Source organism: Tasmannia lanceolata, unplaced genomic scaffold, assembly GCF_043159265.1.
Source record: "Tasmannia lanceolata isolate RefF3 unplaced genomic scaffold, GAP_Taslan_0.1 ptg000018l, whole genome shotgun sequence".
NCBI lineage: Eukaryota > Viridiplantae > Streptophyta > Magnoliopsida > Canellales > Winteraceae > Tasmannia > Tasmannia lanceolata.
The window spans coordinates 6,719,880-6,743,320 of record NW_027518695.1 but is presented as its reverse complement, the minus strand read 5'-3'; the positions used below and the strand labels follow the sequence as shown (position 1 = coordinate 6,743,320).

General features: G+C 40.2%; 1 protein-coding gene across 2 annotated transcripts in view; it reads left to right on the top strand.

Moving 5' to 3' along the window:
• LOC143851705 (calcium-transporting ATPase 5, plasma membrane-type-like) overlaps positions 1 to 22,655 on the top strand; it is a 51,170-nt gene extending 28,515 nt beyond the window's left edge. For both annotated transcript variants that reach the window (XM_077361189.1, XM_077361190.1), the window contains exons 24-35: positions 1,554 to 1,613; positions 2,008 to 2,172; positions 4,351 to 4,467; positions 4,570 to 4,668; positions 4,760 to 4,897; positions 5,239 to 5,339; positions 20,903 to 20,948; positions 21,025 to 21,159; positions 21,646 to 21,753; positions 21,841 to 21,932; positions 22,055 to 22,176; positions 22,279 to 22,655. In XM_077361189.1, coding sequence (XP_077217304.1) covers positions 1,554 to 1,613; positions 2,008 to 2,172; positions 4,351 to 4,467; positions 4,570 to 4,668; positions 4,760 to 4,897; positions 5,239 to 5,339; positions 20,903 to 20,948; positions 21,025 to 21,159; positions 21,646 to 21,753; positions 21,841 to 21,932; positions 22,055 to 22,176; positions 22,279 to 22,316 — 1,221 coding nt within the window. In that variant the 3' untranslated portion in view covers positions 22,317 to 22,655. The remainder of the gene's footprint in view (positions 1 to 1,553; positions 1,614 to 2,007; positions 2,173 to 4,350; positions 4,468 to 4,569; positions 4,669 to 4,759; positions 4,898 to 5,238; positions 5,340 to 20,902; positions 20,949 to 21,024; positions 21,160 to 21,645; positions 21,754 to 21,840; positions 21,933 to 22,054; positions 22,177 to 22,278) is intronic.
• Positions 22,656 to 23,441: the final 786 nt, after the last annotated feature.

The window sequence follows — 23,441 nt, the reverse complement described above, 5'->3', positions numbered from 1 at the left end:
TCACTTGGATGGTCGGAGAATCTTTTCATATTTTTGAAACTGATTCTTCTTTTGTATTTTGAATGTTTCTGAATGACTTTCCAATTGAATGCCTTTACTACCCGCAACATTGAAATCATTCAACCACTGCTACTTTCTTTTTGAAGCTTCCAACCGCACAGTTTCAAATTCCACCACTCCACTATCTCGAGAAGAGTGCACAATGGTTGGATATTGCCTTTGGCAACGTTTTTCCAAAAACCTCTAAGAAGTGCTTACGCCAATCCTTATATACACTCTATCTATCCAATCTAAATGCACAATGGTTGGATGTTGCCTTTGGCAACGTTTTTTCGAAAACCCCTAAGAAGTGCTTATGCCAATCCTTATATACACTATATCTATCCAATCTACAAAGAACTACGGTCAGCCGTTTGTTTGAACACACGAATCCTGCACCCCCTAATGGAAGATCCACTAGTACGTTCACTTGGATTGTTGGAGAATCTTTTCATATATTTCATTGTATTAGTGCTATCTGATTTTTCATGGGCAAAAGGAATTTTCTTGGAATCTCCTCCCAAATAGATTTAACTCCATTTAGCTTTTTCCTAGCCTTCTCAGTCTAGGATAGGACCTTTGGCTACAATCCCATGTGAGAGTCCATTCGAATCCATCAACCTATGTACTTGAAGAATGGAAATTGAGAAGTAACTGACAAACATTTCCTTGCTCTTCATGCACCTCGTATTCTAAGTTAGAATTATTCCTTGTGCTGCCCCAACAGATGCGGAAGAGTAGCCGTGCTTCGGTCCTTTTATTTTTACCATATTTGAGATGTGATTCTCTCATTAACTTAAGTTTCTAGTACAACAAAACTATTGCATCTAACTTCCTCTTATAAATTAGTTCCTTTACTGCCTTTTTTTTCTCCACAGCGACCTCTGCCCTTCCCTTTTGCACTTTTTCTTTCAGTCTCCCGGTCTTCTCGTCATAATTTACCTCCGAATTCAGATTCTTCAATTCTGTTTCCCTCTGACCTTTGCTTCTTTTTGCTTGTCCACCTACTGCTCCAAGGCTGGCTGCTACTTATTCTTGCTTGTGGATCTGACCCAACCATTTTATAGCTCGGGCTTCATTTTCAGAGAAGGTTACCCCATAATCCTAATTGCAGTCTGTAATTCCTCATGGAGGCTTGATTCCATATGTGCACTTGAGTCAACTCCTATATTACTTTGATTTACACTTGGTTTATTATAGTGAATCTTCCCATTGGTCATCACCAACCCTCCCTCTTTTTTAAACAAGTCCATATATCGACCACTTTGTAATTGTACTTGTAAATAAACTCAAACACCTTTAATGGGTTTCCTTAGAGCTGTGGCTGATTTGTGCTGCATCAGTAACATTGTGTTCTTCAAGGATATAAAATTTTGGAAGCTTTTGTATTATTTGCGTACACCGACCATCTGCTTCCATTTTAGTGTCATCTTTCTTTATATTTAATTTTATTTCTTCATAGTTTAGTGCTTCTCCTATTAATTTCTTCACTAAATGAACACATTATGGTGTAGGATCCTTGCCGACCAGGTGTCAAAGATGCTGTACGACTTTGCACAAGTGCTGGTGTTAAGGTAGTTCTTTGCAGCCTCTAATGAGTGGCAAAATTCATTCTAATTTCTGGCAATATTATTCAATGTTGGGTGGTGAAAAATGGTTTTTTTGTTGTGCCCACATTTATAACATTTTTTTCTTACTTAAAAAATCTGAAGATTGTCTTCTCGTGAGTCCTAATTTCGTCATCTTTAAGGACCCTTTTGTGGACGAAATATTCCAATCTAAGTCTTAGATTCCTATCTCAGCGTACTTATTTGGAAATGTGACGTGTATATCGACAGTATGGATGCAATATTTATCATTTCTCTGGATCATGGATTGTCTATATGCCACATCATCATCCTTATGTGTGCCAATATCATCTATCTGTTTTTGTTCTTGAAGTTTAGTTTTTCTTTTATGAACTAATAGGTACGTATGGTGACTGGAGATAATATTCAGACAGCAAAAGCAATCGCATTGGAATGCGGAATAATTGATTCAGAATCTGCTGATACAGAGCCAACACTTATTGAGGGGAAAGCATTTCGTGCTATGCCTGTTAACAGAAGAGAAGAAATTGCTGGGAGTATATCTGTATGACTCAAAAATTCATGTTCTTCTTACCATATGCTTTAAGCTATCTAACATGGGCTTGCAAATGTTTGTCAATGTTACACTGGTGGACTCCAGGAAGCCTGAAAAATTGACACGTCATTCAGATATATTTAATATTAAAAATGTTGTGTAAGTTATGAGGCTATCAAAGTATTCCACACACTCACACGTACACATACACACACACACAGATAAGCTTTTATCGCGTTTCCATTGCTAATATTTAGCTAGGTGTTCTTCAGTTCGGGAGGTTATTAACAGTTGTGGTGTTGTTACATTCAATATATGTTCTGGATATGGATTTTGAATTAGCATTTGATTCACTATAGGATACTTCCACATGCATGCCGTCACATGTGATTATGTAATTAAATTGATCATTGGTTTATATATATATATATATATATATATATATATATATATATATATATATATATAGATAGATAGATAGAGAGAGAGAGAGAGAGAGAGAGAGAGAGAGAGAGAGAGAGAGAGAGAGAAAACATTTCCTACACACTTGTGTAGGTAAGTTACCTACACACTAGCTTAAAATACAGTGGGGGCCCACATTGTTTGGGTGATCCGAACCATTCATTTGAATGGTCCTCACATAGATAGGGTGTCCACAAAAAATCAGATCCATAGGATCATCCCAACCATTCAAACTATGGAGGCAAAAAATGGACTAATTTGTGAAGGTTTATACACGTCCATTTTACCTCCACAAATCGTAGGGTTGGGATGATCCTATGGATCTGATTTTTTGTGGACACCCTATCTCTGTGAGGACCATTCAAATGAATGGTTTGGATCACCCAAACAATGTGGGCCCCCACTGTATTTTAAGCTAGTGTGTAGGTAACTTACATACACAAGTGTGTAGGAAATGTTTTCTCATATATATATATATATATATATATATATATATATATATATATTGAATTTTTAACTTTTTACATGTTAGATTTTCTCTTGGGAGACTTTAAAAAAAAAAATCCTGGGAGTATATAAATGCAGCCCTTTCTTTACCGGGATGCCCCCTTCTCAGTGGTTTTTTGCCTACAGATGAAAAAGGTTAAATAGTCATAAAGCTCGGCGTTCTTTGTTAAAAAAGAGTGCCTTTATCCTCACCCTTTTTCTTTTTTTTACAAGTTTTTTTTTGGGGGGGGGGCAAGATGTGAAGATGCATTTTTATATAGCCTTTTTTGGAAGAAAAATACATACATATGTTTTCAGAAAGTACCCTTCATGTATGGTAGAGCGAGGCTCCACAATGATTTGGTCCATCGTAGCCCTTGAATACATGTGGGGCCCATTTTGATTCATTTGAACCATCCATGTGACTGGCCTCACCTTCAATTGTCCATGGCCCAAAAGGGTCCTAACCATGTGTTTAGACTGCCTTTGAATTTGGACCATTGCATGTGTGTGTGGGAAGAGAGGGGGGGGTGTCGTGGTGTTCCTTTTTGGTGGATATTGACTGGACAGAGGATTTCCCGATCTGTATCCTATTGTGGCACATTGCCCGATCTGTATTGGAGGTGGGGCCTACCACATGAATGATTCAAATAAATCATTGTGGGTATTCCGTGTTTGGTAGAAACTAGGCACATACTAAGGTGGAGCTTGATTGATTGGATCATTCCTTATATAGACCTCCTCTACCCCTGTGTATGTGCACGGGCGGTGTCCATGTGCACACACATATTGAGATACTATGGTCTAGGCTCTTATTAAGGCTGGGATATCTATTTGGGTCACATGGAAAATATCTGCACATATGGGACCAGCATATTGACAGCCCATGACATGGATTCATCTTGCATCATGATCCATACATCACGATCGGTGAGATCCTAACCTTCCAATCAATGGATTAACAATTTTCAACCATTGGTATTCAATGGCTTTTATTTAACACATGGCATCTTACCAATTATGTGATCATTGGGCCATAGACCACCATTGCAGTCCTTATCTAGTGTGTGCGTTGCACATGCCAGACTTATGCCATGTGTGATTTGGAGGAGCTGGATCATTTGACGCTGAGACGGTCGTATCTTTAACTATATGTATGCATGCATGTATGTATGTAGGTTACACATGTAGGTGGGACAAGATAGCAGCAATATATTGACTGATAAGAAAAATGTCCAGGTAATGGGAAGGTCTTCTCCTAATGACAAGCTTCTACTGGTACAAGCACTGCGCAAAATAGGCCATGTTGTTGCTGTAACTGGAGATGGGACTAATGATGCTCCTGCACTGCACGAGGTTTGGTAGTCTTTATACCTATTTTTTCAAATTCTTCTGTGGTATTCTCAAGTGGTTAACTGTGTTCTAGATGACATTTCGTATTCTTCATTTGGTTTTTAGGCAGATATAGGTCTTTCAATGGGTATTTCAGGCACAGAAGTTGCTAAAGAAAGTTCCGATATTATTATACTAGATGATAATTTTTCTTCAGTTGTGAAGGTTTGTCTATACAGATAATGTGTAGATTGCATTGAAGTTCACATTAATTTTTTGGTTGTGGATAAGGATCTATTTTACTTATTGGATCCAGGTTGTCCGTTGGGGTCGTTCTGTGTACGCAAATATACAAAAATTTATCCAGTTCCAATTGACAGTTAATATAGCAGCGCTTGTAATCAATGTTGTGGCTGCTGTTTCCTCTGGCAGTGTTCCTTTAAATACAGTGCAGGTTGAGCATCTTTTTTCACTTACACCAAGGTTTTAAATTTCCGGTTTCGGTTTCAGCCCGAAATTCCGGCCGAAATCCAGAAAAATAGTATATTTTTGAAAAAAAATCATTTTCCCAAAATTTCCGAAATTTTGGGTTCGAAGGATTTCAGTTTTGGTCCCAACCGAAATCCAAAATTTTGGCCAAAATTTAAAACCGAAATTTCGGGTTCGAAGGATTTCGGTTTTGGTCCCAACCGAAATCCAAAATTTTGGCCAAAATTTAAAACCTTGCTTATACCTGGTTTGTTAGATTTCTTTTTATGTTCGTCTCATCTTTTTTTCTTTTTCTATGATGTACAGCTTCTCTGGGTTAACCTCATCATGGATACGCTTGGAGCGCTTGCATTGGCTACTGAACCACCCACGGATCACCTTATGCACAGAGATCCGGTTGGTAGAAGGTTAGAATAATTGAATGAAAAAGAAACAATATTACAATTGAAATTTTTGAATATTTCAATAGCCCATATAGAACTAATCAGCTGGCTGTGGATGTCGTACATACAATATTACGGTTTGCCAGAATGTCACCTGCTGTATCTTATACTTGTCCCATTCTGTCATTGTATTTGCATTTTTATACATTGACCTAGGAATGTATATAGGCCTAGGAGGTAGCATAAACCATTTTTGGTATGTTCATATTGTTTAGTATGTAAACACATATTCCATGATTCTTTCTCTGAGCCACACTTTTGTTCGAAAAAAAAAAAAAAAAAAAAACACATATCACTATTCTGAAAGCAGTGTTGTTTTATGGGAGATTAAATCCTGGATTTTCAATGTTTGACACAATTTCATTTTTTGCTTTATTAGAATTGGTTGCATGCAATCTTATATGGCCATTTGTCACTTTATCTATGCTAACAGAGAGATTTGAGAATGAAATGTTGTGTTAGCCATTTTGCCCTAACACACACATATATTTATTATGAGAAGAATGTGAAAAGACTATAATGCCCTTAGGCTACATAAGCTTATTCTAACACTCCCCCTCAAGCTGGAGTATGAATGTCATACATGCCCAGCTTGTTACATAAATCACTCATTCAAACTCCATTCAACGACTTGGTAAACATGTCCGCAATCTGATCATTCGTTCGAGTGAACTCGGTTTGAATTTGGCCTGTCTGAATCCTGTGATGAATAAAGTGACAATCCACTTCTATATGCTTAGTTCATTCTTGAAATACTGGATTCATAGCGATGTGAATGGCTGACTTGTTGTCACAGTAAAGGGACGCAGGTGAGGAGTATGAGAATCCAATCTCTGATTTAAACGGTCGTAGCCAAATTAATTCACAGCTGGTGTAAGCCATGACCCTGTATTCTGCTTCTGCACTGGATCGAGACACAACGTCCTGTTTCTTACTCTTCCAAGATACTAGATTTCCACCTATGAAGGTACAATAGCCATTAGTAGATCGCCGGTCAGGACGAGATCTGGCCCAGTCTGCATCAGACTATACCTCAATTCTCAAATGGTTATGCTTCCGGAAGAGAAGACCTTTCCCGGGAGCTTTCTTCAGATACTTCACTATCTGAATCACAGCTGACCAATGTGATGTCTGATGCGCACTAATATACTGGCTAACCACACCTACAACATATGCAATGTCCGGACGAGTGACTGTGAGATAGATCAACCGTCCTACTAACCGTCTGTATCGACCATGATCGTCTAGTGGCTCCCCCTGATCAGGTGAAAGCTTGACATTCAGATTCATAGGAGTCTGTGCAGGTTTTGCCCCCAGAAGACCTGTTTCTTCCAAAATATCAAGAGCATACTTCCTTTGGGACAAAGATAGCCCCCTTGTGAATGTGCCACTTCAATGCCTAAAATGTATCTCAGAACACCAAGGTCTTTTGTGCTGAATTCCATTCTGAAGGAAATCCTTGAGGCGTTGTATTCCTGTTTTGTCATTCCTTGTAATAACAATGTCATCAACATATACAACCAGGAGAATCATACCATCCTTGCTTCGAGAGCTGAACACAGAATGGTCTACATCACATTGTTTCAAACCAAATCGGAGGATGGCCTCACTGAATCTCCCAAACCAAGCACAAGGAGACTGTTTAAGACCATAAATCACCTTTCTAAGCTTACAGACGGTGTGCTGCAACTCCCCCTAAGCAACAAACCCTGGTGGTTGCTCCATATACACCTCCTCCTGCAAATCACCATGGAGGAACGCATTCTTGATATCCAACTGATATAGTGGCCAAGACTGATTCACGGCCAAAGAAATCAATACACGGATGGACAGAATCTTTGCTACTGGAGAGAATGTCTCAACGTAATCAATCCCATAAGTCTGAGTAAAGCCCTTTGCAATAAGACGGGCTTTTAACCTCTCAACAGAGCCATCAGGTAGGTATTTGATGGTGAACACCTACTTACATCCGGCTACCTGAGCACCAGGAGGAAGGGAAGCCAACTGCCATTCTGATTTTTGGCCAAAGCATCCATCTCAGCCTCCATAGCTGCCCGCCATCCCTAATCAAGCATAGCCTCTCGAGCAGAGCGACGAATAGAAATCGATGACAAAGATGATATAAATGCGGTATACGAAGGAGATAACCGAGCATAACTTACCGCATCAGAAATAGGGTGATGAGTGGTACGAGAATGAGTACGGCTCGCAATGGGGGCATCAAGAGAATCATCAACCTGAGCAGCATCATCAGAGGATGAGGGTAAAGGACCTGCTTGCTGAGAAGAGATGACAGGGCATGAAGGCTCAACTGAAGTAGTAGAACGCTTGCGAGTATATACCTGGAAGGGACGCTGAATCGAATCCGGTGGCAGACTTAGAACCGGAACCGGCAACGGCAACGGAGGAGGAGATACTGGTAAAGAAGAGGAAGCAGGAAAGTAGGGAGTATCCTAAACAAAGGAGACATCAGCACTGATAAATTTGCGGCGAAGCTGAGGACTGTAGCATCGGTAACCCTTCTGGGTTCGTGAATAACCCAGGAAAACACACTTGATTGCCCTTGGGGCCAATTTATCAAAGTCTTGGAGTGAGAAGCAAACACACACAAACACTTTGGGAGGTAGCGAAAACGGATCCCCAGAAGGGTGTAACACCGAAAAAGGGGACCGATTGCTAAGAACTGAAGATGGTAGACGATTAGCCAGAAAGCAGGCTGTAAGCATAGCGTCAGCCCAAAAAGATTTGGGAACATGCATCTAATACAAAATGGTGCGAGCTATATCTACAAGATACCGTATTTTTCGCTTAGCAACACCATTCTGTTGTGAAGTGTGGGCACAAGACGACTGTAGAAAGAAACTCCTGAAAACCGTGCCGATCGGAAAAATACTCACGGGCATTATCAGTACGTAAACATTTAAGGGAACATGAGTATTGATTTGTAATTTCAGCATAAAATAAACAAAATGTAGAAAACACCTCAGAACGATCCTTTATTATATAAAGCCAGGTCATCTTGGAAAAATCATCAACGAATATAACAAAGTACTTCCCACCAAACATAGAAGGAGTACGACATGGACCTCAAATATCAGAATGTACTAACTCAAAAGGACTACTGACACGACTAACAGAACGAGACGAGTAGGAAACACGATGGTGTTTTCCATACTGACAGGACTCATAATGAAAATGACTAATAACACCAGAAACAACTGAAGAACGCTGCAGACGCTCAGGAGAAGGATGACCGAGCCGGCAGTGCCACATAAAGGAATCTGCTGAGGTACTAAACACCGTGGGAGTGATGGCATCATCTAAGTAGTATAGGCCATCTGTCTCATGTCCTGAGCCAATCTTCTTCCCAGTCGCAAGGTCCTGAAAAACATAATAAGACGGAAAGAATGTTACTGAACAATTAAGGCGATTAGTAAGCTGACTAACAGAAAGAAGATTGTAGGGAAAAGTAGGAACGCAGAGTACAGATGATAAGGATAAGTGGGAGGTGGCTGTAACAGTCCCAGTGCCTGAAATAGGACATCGAGTCCCATTGGCCAAGGCGATCATCTTAGTAGGAGCACAAGAAGTAAAGGAACTAAAAAGTGTACTGTTACCAGCCATATGATGAGAGGCACCGGAATCAATGAGCCAGGAAGCGGAGTGGCTAAGGGAGCAAGATGGGTTGCTACCTTCTTTGGCAAGTTGAGCAGCCGGTTGTTTCCCTTTCTCCTGTAGGCGCAAAAGTGACTCATACTCAGTCCGAGAGACGACCATGGTGTCTGAGGTAGCAGGAATAGGTGTAGCAGGTGTCTCAGAAGCGAAGTGGGCGGCTTGAGCGGGACGCAGCTCGGGATGGAGATCGTAACAGAAATCAATAGTGTGACCCTCCATGTCACAATGACTGCAATAATGTGAGCCACGACCCCCATAAGTACGGCCTCCCCCTGAATCTTGGCCAAAGCCATGGCCCTGTCTGCGACGACCGCGACCACGACCCCTACCACGAGTGCTCCGAAAGGAACCAGACTGGACAGCAAACGCGGACTGGTCACCAGCAACAGAGATAGCCGGATGGATACGTAGAGCGCACTGAACGCAAGAAAAGATCTCAACCAAAGATAGGAGCGTACCTAACCCAAGGATCTCCTGCCGAAGAGGGATAAACTCAGGCCCTAAGCCATCCAAAAACTGAGTAGTACGGAGCTCATTATTTTGTTGAGCCAAGACCTTAAGGTCGGTGGACGGTGGATGATAAATATCAATCTGCTCACAAAGACTAACAAAATCTGAATAGTACTCTGCGACGGTCTTATCTCCACGCGAGATACGAAGGAAGTCACTGTAAACATCAATAATCCGCGTGGGATTGTTGCTGCCGGAATAGAGTGTCCCAGCAAGCAACCAGACTGACCGTGATGTATCCAGAAATAGCATGTGGCTCGCAATCTTTGGTTCCATACTCTGACAGAGAAGAGACTGGAGCTGGGCATCCTCCTGACTCCACTTATCATACCCAGCATCTTTCGGATTTGGAGGATCCGTCGTGAGGAAACGTAACTTGCCCTAACCTTGCAGATAGAGGTGAACAGAACGACTCCAGGCAGGGTAATTAGTACCATCCAATTTAATGGATGTCATAGAGGTCACCGACACCGGAAATGAACCGGAGGAAGAAGCGGATGGCAAGGCCATCATAAACACCAAAACTCAAATGGGATGTCGGTGAAGCAGACCAGACAAGACACACCACAACAATCACAGACACCCACAGAAAAGGGCAGCTAAGTATTGGCAAGCAAATCACTACGAAGTTAAACAATCAGAAGGAAAAACCACAAACATCCGCCGGAAGAAGGACCCCGAAAGAACAAGCACGAAGCCTCATACTTGTGGAACTACAACGAAACATAGAGACAAAGCTTAAGTCATCAAGTAGGAATCAAAGAAAAATGTAACAAAGCGGAGCCGCGTCCAAAAAGGTGATAAATGTAACGGGAAGATGGAGGCCAGGAACACTTGACGGCTAGAAGAGAAGAACGCTACCCTTATAGGTCAAAGAAGATGGGGAAAGATGTTAAAAAAAAGGAAGGGGGGCGCGTGCAGGGGCAACCTGGGATTTCAGGGGGGGGGGGGGGGCGCATAGGGGCAAACAGGGAAGAGGTTGGGTTTTCCAGGACGGCAACCAGGGAAGAGGTTGGGTTTTGTACAGAGAAAAGGGGGAGGAGAAAGAAAGAAAAAAGAAGAAGAAGAAGGGGTTAGGGCATGGACATGGACTTCAATGGAGGAAGACAAAAGAGGTCTTCAATGGAGGTCCCTTGGGCATCGAGGAACCCTAGGGCTTTGATACCATGCTAATAGAGAGATTTGAGAATGAAATGTTGTTTCTTAGCCATCTTGCCCTAACACACACATATATATTTATTATGAGAAGAATATGAAAGGACTATAATGCCCTTAGGCTACATAAGCTTATTCTAACAATCTACTTGGTTACAATTCTCTCAGGCTCTCTTCTTAGCACCTGTGTTATACTAATGATTTACCGTAGCTAATTATCTACTTGGTTACAAATCTATCAGGCTTTCTTCTTAGCATCTGAGTTACATATATAAAATCCAGCGAAAGAAATTGACTTTGAGAGGAAGGATAATGTATCTCTATCTTTTGAGTAAAACCTTTTGAATAAAACCTTTTATTTGTAATTAATGCTTTCGAGTAAGGAAGGATAATGTATCTCTATCTTTTGGAAGGGCATTTAGGCCCTCTTCTTTCTTTCTGAAAACATCGGATATGTCCGGTGTTCTACTAAGACTTGTAACAGCAGTAGCAGTCCCGACTGCTTTTTTAATATTAATGAAAATTGTCATCTTTCAAAAAAAAAAAAAGACTGAGAGAGAGCTCGAGGATGGGATACCTGGCTCCAAATTTTATCTGATGACACTAGTACCTGCGAGAAGGGCATTTTCAGTGGCCCGGTTCTTCAGAAACTTGATGGAATGTACATTAAGGGAGCCATTTAAATGTGACTGAAACACTGTACAGTCTAGGATCAGAATGCAGACTTGTCATTGATCTAATGCCAAGTCCATAGCTGTAGGCTGTAGCCCTAGCTTCTTCTGAAGTAATTAATGGATTTCACATAGTTAATGCACTGTAGACATCCCTGCACCTGTGAGTAACATGTTAATCAGTTTTTCCATAGGTAGAGGCGTAAGGCGAGTGTTAGTGTTTTCCCCTCTTGAGGCATGCAACGTATAGAAAAATACTAAAAAAAATACTACAAATATAGAAAAAAACATATGCTCCATTCCAAATATCATCATCCAACCATCAATACACTAATAAATCACTAGTTAATGAAACTATAGACATCGCTGCATCCATGAGTAACATGTTAATCAGTGTTTCCATAAGTGGAGGCGTAAGGCGAGGTGTTTTCCCCTCTTGAGGCGTGCAACGTATAGATAACTAAGATAAATACTAAAAAGTTACTACAAATATAGAAAAACCATATGCTCCATTCCAAATATCGCCATCCAACCATAATTACCAAGTTAGTAACCAAATAGTACGAGAGAGATTAACAAGTTTACATTACATTTTCAATTTCCCACATCAATAACTCATACGCAAAATCACAAATCACAACTCACAAACAGAAGTGAAGGCACAAATATAAAAGATGACTCATTAGTAATATATGTCTTAGCATCAATATCTATCTCTTCATCCTCATAGCGGATGCCCTCATCATGCTCATCTAGTGGCACATGATGAGGATGTGCTACAACTTTACCATTAGCTTTATCATAATTAATGTGCAAAATATTTACTTATTATAAATTATAAGTACAAGAAGATTATATGTGATGCAGATATTAGGATTTATTTCCGTCTAATTTAGTTTCTAGTATTTTTATTTCCATGTTATTAGTTTCTAGGATTTTATTTTCCATGTTATTTTTAGGAATTCTTATTTTAGTAGGTTTCTATCTTTAAGGTTGCTTATTTGCCTATATATAGGCCTCTTAACAGCCTATTTTGTAACTTTGATGATTATTGAAATTGAATAAAGATTCTTCTCCCTCTAATTCTGGTCTTCTTCTCTCTTCTGATTTCTTCTCTTCTCTTCCTAAATTCGTCTATTCTTCTGGTTATTTTCGTCTATTCTTCAAGTTATTTTCGTCTCTTCTTCCCTTATTCTTCTAATTCTATCCCCATTCGTCTATTTCTCTCCTTTTCTCAATTCCTCTCCCCGGTTCTACATCTTTTCCTTGTGCAATCCTACATCAATATGCTCTACAAAACTATAAAGTATCCTCACTTTGAAGATCACTCTTTCTCATCTTAGGTGCCTGAGCCTTAGAAACTGATCAAGAACTATTTCCAACAGATTATGATAGTGGTATAAGTGGCACATTAGCTGAACAGATGGGAAATTTTGAATAGTAATGACGTGAAGCATCATGTTGCTGTCATTCAACCAACTAAGTAGGAAGAAGAGGCTCTTCTTTCTCCGCAATCTACTCAACATCAAAATCTATATGATCCACTAAGATTAGATCAATGGTCTACTTCCTCTTGTTTCTCTCATGTAGCTTTGTATTGTGCATAACATAGAGAGAGCATTTAACTTCTTATGCTCTAGTCTATCCTTCTTTTTTATATGGCCTATAATCAAAGCCATTTTAAAGTTAAAAAAAAATTCACTAATTAAAAGTTCACAAGAAGGACGAGTTGACATCTAAAACGTAAAAACATAAATGTACTAACTTACTGCATCAAATGTATTCCATCTCTCACAGCGCGAAGCACTAGATGTGAGGCTTAGGGCCTGCACAACAAAGGATGCTAACTTTGGTGTCTTCGACATAGTGGACCCACCAATCTGCTAAAATAACTAATTGACTTTTTATTAGATAAAAGATGTTAAAAGGAGAGAGAGAGAGAGAGAGAGAGAGAGAGAGAGAGAGAGAGTTAGACGAGAGAGAGGGAGCGAAGAGTGCGTTAGAGAGTTCCCTCTCTCCACGCACAAAAAAATATTATTATTATGTGTGTGAAATGACATAAATGCCCTCTAGGCTTGTGCACTTATTTAACACTCCCCCTCAAGCCGGAGTGGATATATTTTCATACATTCCGAGCTTGTTACAAATATTTTTTAACTTAGCGGGTCCTAAGGCTTTGGTAAACACATCTGCAAGTTGATCTGCTGATCGAGTGAACACGGTACAGATTTCGCCTCTCTGAATCCTCTGGCGAATGAAATGACAGTCAACCTCAATGTGCTTGGTCCTTTCATGGAAGACAGGATTACTGGCAATATAAATTGCAGGCTTGTTATCACAATATAATCGAGCTGGACCTGAAGATGAGAGACCAATCTCTGATAAGAAGGAACGTAGCCAGATTAGTTCCCCACTAGCATAAGACATGGCCATGTACTCTGACTCTGCACTTGAGTTAGATACAATGTCTTGCTTCTTACTTCTCCATGATACCATATTACCTCCAACAAAGGTGCAGTAACCAGTTATTGATCTCCTATCAGCTGGAGATCCTGCCCAGTCAGCATCTGTGAATCCCTCTACTCTCTCATTACCATTCTTCTTGAAATACAATCCTCTTCCTGGGGTACCTTTAAAGTACCTAATAATTTGAATTATTGCTGCCCAATGAGAAGTCCAAGGAGAACTCATAAATTGACTGACTACCTCCACAACAAAAGAAATGTCAGGACGAGTAACTGTCAAATAAATCAATTTTCCAACGAGTCTCCTGTATCGTCCTGGATCATCTAACAAAGCACCTACATCTGGAAGTAGTTTAACATTTGGATCCATAGGTGTAGATGCTGGCTTTACCCTCATAGAACCTGTCTCCTCTAAAATATCTCAGGTGTACTTCCTCTGTGATAAAGACAATCCATATTTAGAACGAGCCACTTCGATTCTAAGAAAATATCTGAGAAAAAAAACTCTTCTTGAAGAAAAGTTTTCAAATGACGTATACCAACTCTGCCATCTCCTGTGATTACAATATCATCCACATACAATCAAGAAGATGTATCCAGTAGTAGACTGATAGCTGAAGACATAATGATCAACAACGCACTGTTTCATACCAAATCTCAAAACTGCAGCACTGAACCTCCCAAACGATGCTCTCGGAGATTGTTTGAATCCATAAATAGCTTTCTGAAGACGACAGACTGATGAACACATCTCCCCCTGAGCAACATACCCAGGAGGTTGCTCCATATACACTTCCTCACTAAGATCACCATGGAGAAATGCATTTTTAACATCAAGTTGATAGAGTGGCCAGCCACGGTTAACAGCAATAGAAATCAAAACTCGAACATATGGTATCTTAGCCACAGGAGAGAATGTCTCCTGATAATCAACCCCAAAAGTTTGAGTATACCATTTAGCCACAAGTCGAGCTTTTAGCCGTTCAATGGTGCCATCAGGAAGATATTTAATTGCAAAGACCCATCGACACCCAACAGTCTTTGCACTAGAAGGCAAAGAAACAAGTCGCCACGTATTATTTGAATGCAAAGTAGCAATTTCGGCATCCATAGCCGCTCGCCAACCAGGATGAGCAAGAGTATCTGAAACAGACTTAGGCAAAGAAATAGAAGAGACACTAGAAACAAATGAACGAAAGGAGGGTGAGAAATGCTCATAGGAAACAAACTGGGAAATGGGATGTGCAATAGTATGTGAGCGAGTGCGAGAGGCAATAGGTGAATCAGAGATAGGAAGAGAAGTACCTGACGTAAGAGCTTCCGACTGAGGATGAGGATCAGCTGTATGAGATAATGGCTGAGCAGTTGAGAAAACAATCTGTCGTGGTCCTCGAGTATAAACTTTTGGCTCTTTATGACCCTCGAGTGTCTCACTACCACCAACCACTGGAGAGGGCTCTACAGAATAAGGTGGCAGTGGAAATAGTGCAGTTGGTACCTCAGCAAAAGTGGAAGGATGGTCTGATAAATAAGGACTATCCTCAAAGAAAGTAACATCTGCAGAAACATAAGTTTTGCGCAGTCGAGGATTATAACACTTGTATCCTTTTTGGGTACGAGAGTATCCAAAAAAGAAACATTTTTCAGCCCGAGGATCTAGCTTATCGAGCCCAAGTCCTAACTTATGAATGAAACATGTACACCCAAATATACGTGGAAGTAAAAGAAAGGGATCACCTAATTGGTACAATGTAGCGAAAGGTGTCTTGGCAGATAACACTGAAGAAGGGAGACGATTTGCTAAGAAACATGCTGTAAGCACTGCATCTCCCCAATAGACTATTGGGACACGCATCTGAAACATGAGAGTGCGAGTAATATGTAATCTTCCTCTCTGCAACACCATTTTCCTGTGAAGTATATGTACAAGATGATTGATGAATGATGCCACGTGAATCAAGAAAATGACAAAAACCATTAATGTTAGAAAAATATTCTCTAGCATTATCTGTACGCAAGCAAGAGATAAAACATTTAAATTGATTAACAATTTCAAAGTAAAAACTACGAAACGCATTAAACACTTCAGAACGATCCTTCAAGAGGAATAACCACGTAACTCGTGAAAAATCATCCCCAAATATAACAAAGTATCTAAATCCAAATAAAGAAACAGTACGTGAGGGACCCCACACATCTGAGTGAATAAGCTCGAAAGGCCGTGAAGCACGACGAACACCACGAGAAGGGAAAGACACACGATGGTGCTTTCCCAACTCACAAGACTCACAAGAAAAATGACTCAACATATGTAGTAATAAAAGGAGATTTCCTAAGACTATCACCAGGAGGGTGGCCCAAACGACAGTGCCACTGATAAGCATCAACTGAAGTGTGAAGCGTAGCACCAACAGGAGTAGAATCAAGATGGTACAAGCCAGCCCTCTCATGTCCTAAACCAATCCTCGTCCGAGTCTTCAGATCCTGAAAAACACAATAAGAAGGAAAGAAAGAAACAGAACAATTCAGAGTTTTCGTCAATTGACGCACAGACAATAAACTAACAGGAAATGAAGGAACATAAAGAACTGAAGATAAACAGAGGTCTTTAGAGATGGGTACTACATCGACCCCAGAGACGATTGATGTAGTACCATCTGCTAAAGTAACAGTATGGGGTGTACTAGAAGATTCTGACTGGAAAGAAGTAGTTTGAAATTACCAGTCATGTGGTGGGATGCCTCTGAATCATGGAGCCACGATCCAGAAGCATCGCTAGAAAGGAAACAAGATGAGCTACTTGGTTGGGCAAAAGTGGCAATGGGCTGGTTGCCTTGATCACGTACGCGCAAAAGTTCTTCATACTCAGCTCGGTCAATCATCACAGAGTCTCGCTGAACCAAATGAGCAGAAGCAGAAAAAGGTGGCAAAGCAGGAGGAGACCCTGTAACAGAGGCATGGGGGTGGCTATCAGATGTAGCAACAGATGCGGTGGTAGACCGAGATGGACGAAGCTCCAGATGTAAATCATAACAATAATCAAGAGTGTGTCCCTCCATATGATAGTGGGAACAATATCTAGACCCACGGCCATGGCCTCACCCTGAATCACGACCACGGTCACGGCTACCTCCATCACGACCACGGGAACCTCCATCTCGTCCACGACCAAGTCTAGTAAAACTACGACACGATATCCCCCAGTGGATGTGGCCAAAGTGGATCCATCTAGAGGATGATCACTAATTGGAACCGTTCTCATACGCTGTACTCGTGAAAATGCCTTGAAAAGAGATGGAAGGGACCCAGAACTATATATCTACTGTCTCATTTTGAAGATAATCTGGTCCTAAAGAATCAAGATAGCGAACCACTCGCAGTTTTTCTTGACGCTCTGCAAGGACGATGGGATAGACAGTGAAAGGCATTAGTGTGTCAAGCTGCTGGCGCAATGAAATATATGAGCTGTAATGATCTATTGTGGACTTGTCACCTCGCTGAAATTTAAACCAAGCTGAGAGTAGATCACACATGCGAGTAATGTTATCTGCTCCTGAATATAAAATCGCAGCCTGGACCCAGACTTCCTTAGATGAATCAAGATACATCATATTAGCAGCAAGTTGCGAATCCATACAACCCCATAAGAAGGATTGAATCACGGCATCCTCTTGTTCCCACTTGGCATAAGTGGGATCTTTCACATCTGGAGGAGACTGCTCAAGAAAACGAACCTTGCCTGGACCCAGAAGATATATACGAACTGCCCTCTTCCAAGCAGGACAATTATTTCCATCAAGAGGAATAGAGGTCATTTGGAGAGGAGGCTCTATGTGGGCCCCCATATGAGAAGAGCTAGTGGAGGGAACCGTAGATGAAACAGGAACCCCATCATCTTTAAGGGAGGTCATCTGCTGCGAAGATGAATCAACAGGATTCATGACGCAACCAACAACAGTCGGCAACCACTACACTAACGCCGAAAACAATTACCAACAGGTAACAAAAAAATGCTATCACCGACTGAATCAATCAATAACAGTGAACATTTACCACTCTTCCACAAAATACTTCCAACACATCCACCAAAAGTAAAGTAGTCACCAACAAACAACCATCATAATGAAGGTGACAAAAAACATGTAAGATGACAATACCTCCTACATAGCCACCAACAACAACCAATAAACACTTTGGTCTCACGGCAATAATCAACATCCAACACGATACCCACGAGCAGTAGATAATAAGGCATCAACAACAATCAACCTTCACCCTCCAACAAGACCACATACATGAACCAACCAAGAGATAACAACGCGAATCATCAACCAACCACGGAGAAACCAACAATCAACAACACCACTACTTCCACGAAACCATCAACAATCGAACCATCAACAAATCGATTGCCACAAGAAAATACCAATAATAACCATCGCACAATCCACTAATAACAAGAGAAAGAGTATGGCAAACCTCTTTAGATCATTAAGAAGAGCCAAATAGGGGCTGATTTGGTCACAAAGGGAAACCGGTATAGTGAAATCACAAAATAGAAAGAACTAGGGTTAGGGTTTTAAAAGGATCACATACGGGATTTAGGGTTTAGGGTTGTCATATGGCAAAGGGAAGGGGGCGAAAATATAGAGGGGGTGGATGAGAGGGTTTGGCTAGGGTTAGGGTTAAAGAGGTGATGTGGTTAGGGCTAGGTTCAAAAACCCAAAAAAGAGAAAGAAAGAACTGTAAAAAAACGGGAAAAGAGGGGGCTGAGGTTTGAGGGTTTAGATATGGTACCTTTTAGGGAGAATCTTCCTTGAGCTTTGATACCATGTTAAAAGGAGAGAGAGAGAGAGAGAGAGAGAGAGAGAGAGAGAGAGAAGAGTGCGTTAGAGAGTTCCCTCTCTCCATTCACAAAAATATATTATTATTATGTGTGTATGAAATGACATAAATGCCCTCTAGGCTTATGCACTTATTTAACAATAAATAATGAAGACAATCAAGACAAGACCAGTGTTTAAAAAAGCGGATGTGAGCTGAATGCTGCCAAGAAAAAACCTTGTTGACTCGGAGCGGACACAGCCAAGAACGCGGTTGACGGGGTCATAACTCTGGAGAGTCAAATGAGTTTTTATTGACTCTGTAGTTCAAAATGTGGAATGCGTATGCGGTGCAACACGGAATGTGGCCACGGTAAATGGGAGTCGACTCGGGTGAGTTCCGAGTCAAGTCAATGAGTTTTTAACACTGGACAAGACATTAAATTAAGTAAAAAATGAACTAAATGAGTGAAAACTAAAAATTTAAAAGTACTTGGAGAGCGTTCATTCCTCATCTCAATGACCATGCAGGTGCCAAACTCTCCCCTGGCCTCAAACAAGGGGTGCCGATTGCATCAGGATATTTCGAGATCAATATGGGAGGAATTGAAAATAAGATGAACTTTGGGCATCCAGAGATGCATCAAGCTCTGATTGATTCGAGATATGACAATACAAGTTCAGAAGTAGTTGAAGATTAATTCCTTGGGGTCTATTGGATGCCACAAACCAAGCATCCATTGGGATTGTCATGGGATTTAGGGGCGCCACATCAGCCAATTACCTAGTTTTGTCGCCAAAGTTATTAAAAACCCGCGTGTACTATTGGGGTTGTCAGGCCATGGTTTGCCCATGTGGCATCCCTAACCTCAACTTGCAAAAAAAATCGGTGTTTTTTTGGCATGTAAACCTCATGGGTTTACCACATCTCTGGCCAGCCTCTCCGCCCAGACCTTCGCACACCCCCCTCTGCCAGCCCAGGAAAAATAGTCTACTGTAGCAAATCGTAATCTACTGTAGCAAATGGGGAAGGTCGGAAGGATGCGAGAATGTCATTTTTAAATTTAATTTACCCTTTGTGTTCTTTTTTAGTTTTTTCCCTACGTTCCAATTTTACTCGCAAACAAACAGGGGAAACTAAGTCCCGGGGATGCCCAATTCCTGTTTCCACCCTATTGTCACTGTTTAAAAACTCCCCAAGTCAATCATCGACTCACTGAGTCGACTCTGTTTTACCTTGTCTGAGTCCTCATCCGAGTCTGATCTTTTCCCTACCAAGTCATGCAAAAGCTTCCTTGATTTGCCCGAGTTAATGAAAAATTGACCGCATCAATCATTCACTCACCCAAGTTGGCTTCTTCCCTAGGTCAAGTGCTTGTCCAAGTCCAAGTTTAAAACACTGCCTATCGTGGCTAGTATATTGGTATGGATAAAAATGCAACTCACCATTTCCCATGCCCAAATCATGGATGTCAACAGATAGAGTTTTCCTTGTTGACATGGACATTTATCGCATGTTTGGTTATGCTGAATTTTTTCTTCTAAAAAGGTTTTCCTTGAAAATCGAATTTTCCAACATTTGGTAGTCCACCTTATTGGGTATAAGTTTCTCATAAAAAAACCTTAAAATAAAAATCATGCAATAGATGTATTTTGTATCCTGGGAAAGAATTTCTCTGAGAATTTTTTAGCTTAGCCAAACATGCGTATAGAGAAATTATGCGGAAGCTAAGGGAATAGTTCACAACTGATATTAGTGTTCCACCTGTCCCCAACACCAATACACCATTTCCTTATATGGATACTCCGGCCTAACAGAGGTACATCCTGACATCAAAAGGTCAAAGCTTAGCTACCAAAAGACGAAAAATAATTAGGTTATACGAAGGCTCTACCCCACATTTAGTATGAACATAAACGAAGTTTCTGTCTCCGTCTATTTTATGGAAGCCATTCATGTCTGAATTATTACATTTGTATTCGCGGGTAAAATTCTCCTTCATGGAGTGTGAATTCTTGTGCTGAACTTTAAACTCTATTTATTCTGGCAAAGTCATGCTTGAAGATTTTTCACACCACTATCGTAAAGTATCTTGGATTCTATTCTCTCTCTTTAGCTTCATATTTCATATACCTGTTTTAGATGTACTTGTAATTCAATGTTTCAAACAAAACCATGGTCGTTCTTACTGTTAAACTTTGAGATCAATTTCTTTTTTTTTTCTTAGGGAACCTCTCATTACAAATGTCATGTGGAGAAACATAATTGTACAAGTATGTATCTCTGTTTACTGAAGTTTATATAGGACGCTCTTTCAATTGTTCCCTAATAAAATTTGAGTTACTGCAGGCTCTATATCAAGTGACTGTCCTCATGACTCTCAACTTTCGGGGTAAAAGTATTCTGCATTTGAAGCTTGACAGTGCAAAGCATGCTGACAAAGTGAAGAATACATTCATATTCAATACGTTTGTCATGTGCCAGGTAGGTCTAGCCATTGCACTATAAAAGGCCCCTGAGCTTTCTTGTGTATGAAAATCTTGCTACTAATTTGTTTAGGCTATTGATATTGGCACTACGATGTTTTAATAATTGCAGGAACACACCTTGTCTTTTCCTTTTTTAATTGGCTTTGGAGAGCTTTATGAGAATTGCAACAACCTTTGACAACTTGTTAAATAATAAAAGACAAGATGAGTTGGTGCAATTATGAAAACATGATAGTGCCAATATCAGTAGCGTTTGTTTAATGAAGCATAATTATTTTGCTGAAAATTTCAGTCTCCTCTTGCATGTTTCTACTAAGAGGTTATTATTCATTTTATTCTCATCCTAAGAAAAGAACTAACTCGACCTTTACATGCCAAGCTTTAATTGGCTTAAAATTGTGTGGACCCGAACTGTTGCATATCTGTCATTTTTAATTTGTTTTAACTCAGAAGTACGAGAGCTAATATTTTTAGTCTGCAGATATTTAACGAATTCAATTCTCGAAAACCCGATGAACTGAATATCTTCGAAGGAGTAACTAAAAACCATCTCTTCACGGGGATAGTCGGAATTACTTTTGTACTGCAGGTATGAACAACTCTAAATTCCTTATGTTTTGGGCTTTCGAAAGCTTCAATTTCTTGTATGGTATCACAAGGCTGCCCCATTCTGTAGATTTTGATTGTTGAGTTCCTTGGGAAATTCGCTAAAACTGTTCGTCTCAGTTGGAAGCTTTGGCTTGTTTCCCTTGCCATTGGTTTCTTCAGGTTAGTTATTATTATTTTTTAATGGTTTCAGGTTAGTTATGTTACCTGCACAACAAATTTGAAATTTTCATCACCTTTCCCATGTGACTAAAGAAATGTTTCTCTATCTTCCCTTTTATCAGCTGGCCGCTGGCTGCTCTCGGTAAAATCATACCAGTTCCTGAAACTCCTCCACTCTGTATGTATATCGGGAACCTCTTTCGGTGTTGTAAATGCTGGGCTCGTCGTAACGAATCTTCTAATGGTAAGAGCCCTTCACTTCACATTTATGTATGGATTTTGGATTATTGCTCTTTGATAATAGAATCACAGGCGTTGGTAACTCGAATATGCCTCGGTATTTCAGGTCCTCGGAACAATGGGTTGGCGGATGCTCATCACTGAATCAGGTCTAGGTTTTCCTGCTACAGTTGGATATGTTTCTGCTCCTCCATTTATTAAACACTAGCTTTTTCCTTAAGATTCTTGTTGTGTTTTGTATCTTAATATTGCTTTTCTGCACTTACGAAGACGTGAAAGGAATTTACCCTTCCCTCTTAAACGTGTACGGGGAAACATATACCAGAGGAAAATTAATGAGCGCACACTGTATAGAAACTTTGATTGATGTATCTAGTATTGAAATCTTGGTTGTAATGGCTGCCAAAACTGTTTGGGGGTGACTATGTAGTATGTTTCGCCTAGTTTGTGTCTATATGATGCTGAAACAAATATTCATTTCTACTCTACCTTCCCTCAGTTCATTCCACAGGGAACTTCATTTAAATCGTTTCGGAGGATTCGTTACAGTTTTGCCTTATCTGATGATCTCATTTGAAATCATGTAAATGCATTTCCTATTTGCCGCTACCCCTTACCCAATAAGGGGTTTTACTTCTTAAAAGTTGAGGAAAAATTATAAGCTAAATTTCCCAAACGCCTAACTTCCCAATACATACAACGGCATCACTTGTAAGTATTTTTTCTTCTTCTCCGTTTATCCTTGTTTCTTCATATCATGTGGGTTCTATAATGAATGTATCATTGTAAATTTGAATTCAGCAAAACAATCCTAACCACCAACCTATAGTTCACCAATTGACTCTCATAAAAGAAGAGAGAGGAAGGAATGAAGCCGAAAAAACATGTATTCATTTAGAAACTAGAATGGATGGTTAAGATCATTCGAGCAATCCAACTTTTTCATGATGGCCCTAAAAAGTGGCCCCACAGTCGATGACGATCTAAGATCTTTCATAAAATCCCAATATGCTCGATCAAAATCTAAATTGCTAAAAGTGCCCATTAAAAAAAAAATCAGGGTAACTAAAACAGATTAACTGCCATAACTCGTACTACAAGAGAGACTTGAGTCCTAGTTTCATACAACGGCACAAACTTCCCAATTCACATATAAGAATGGAAATAGATATACTTTTCTTATAGCTTAACAAAACCCCACCCTCCCTTCATGCTCCCTTCTACAACTGTAGGGACTCTAAAGAAATTCAGGTGCTTGCCAAAACTCTA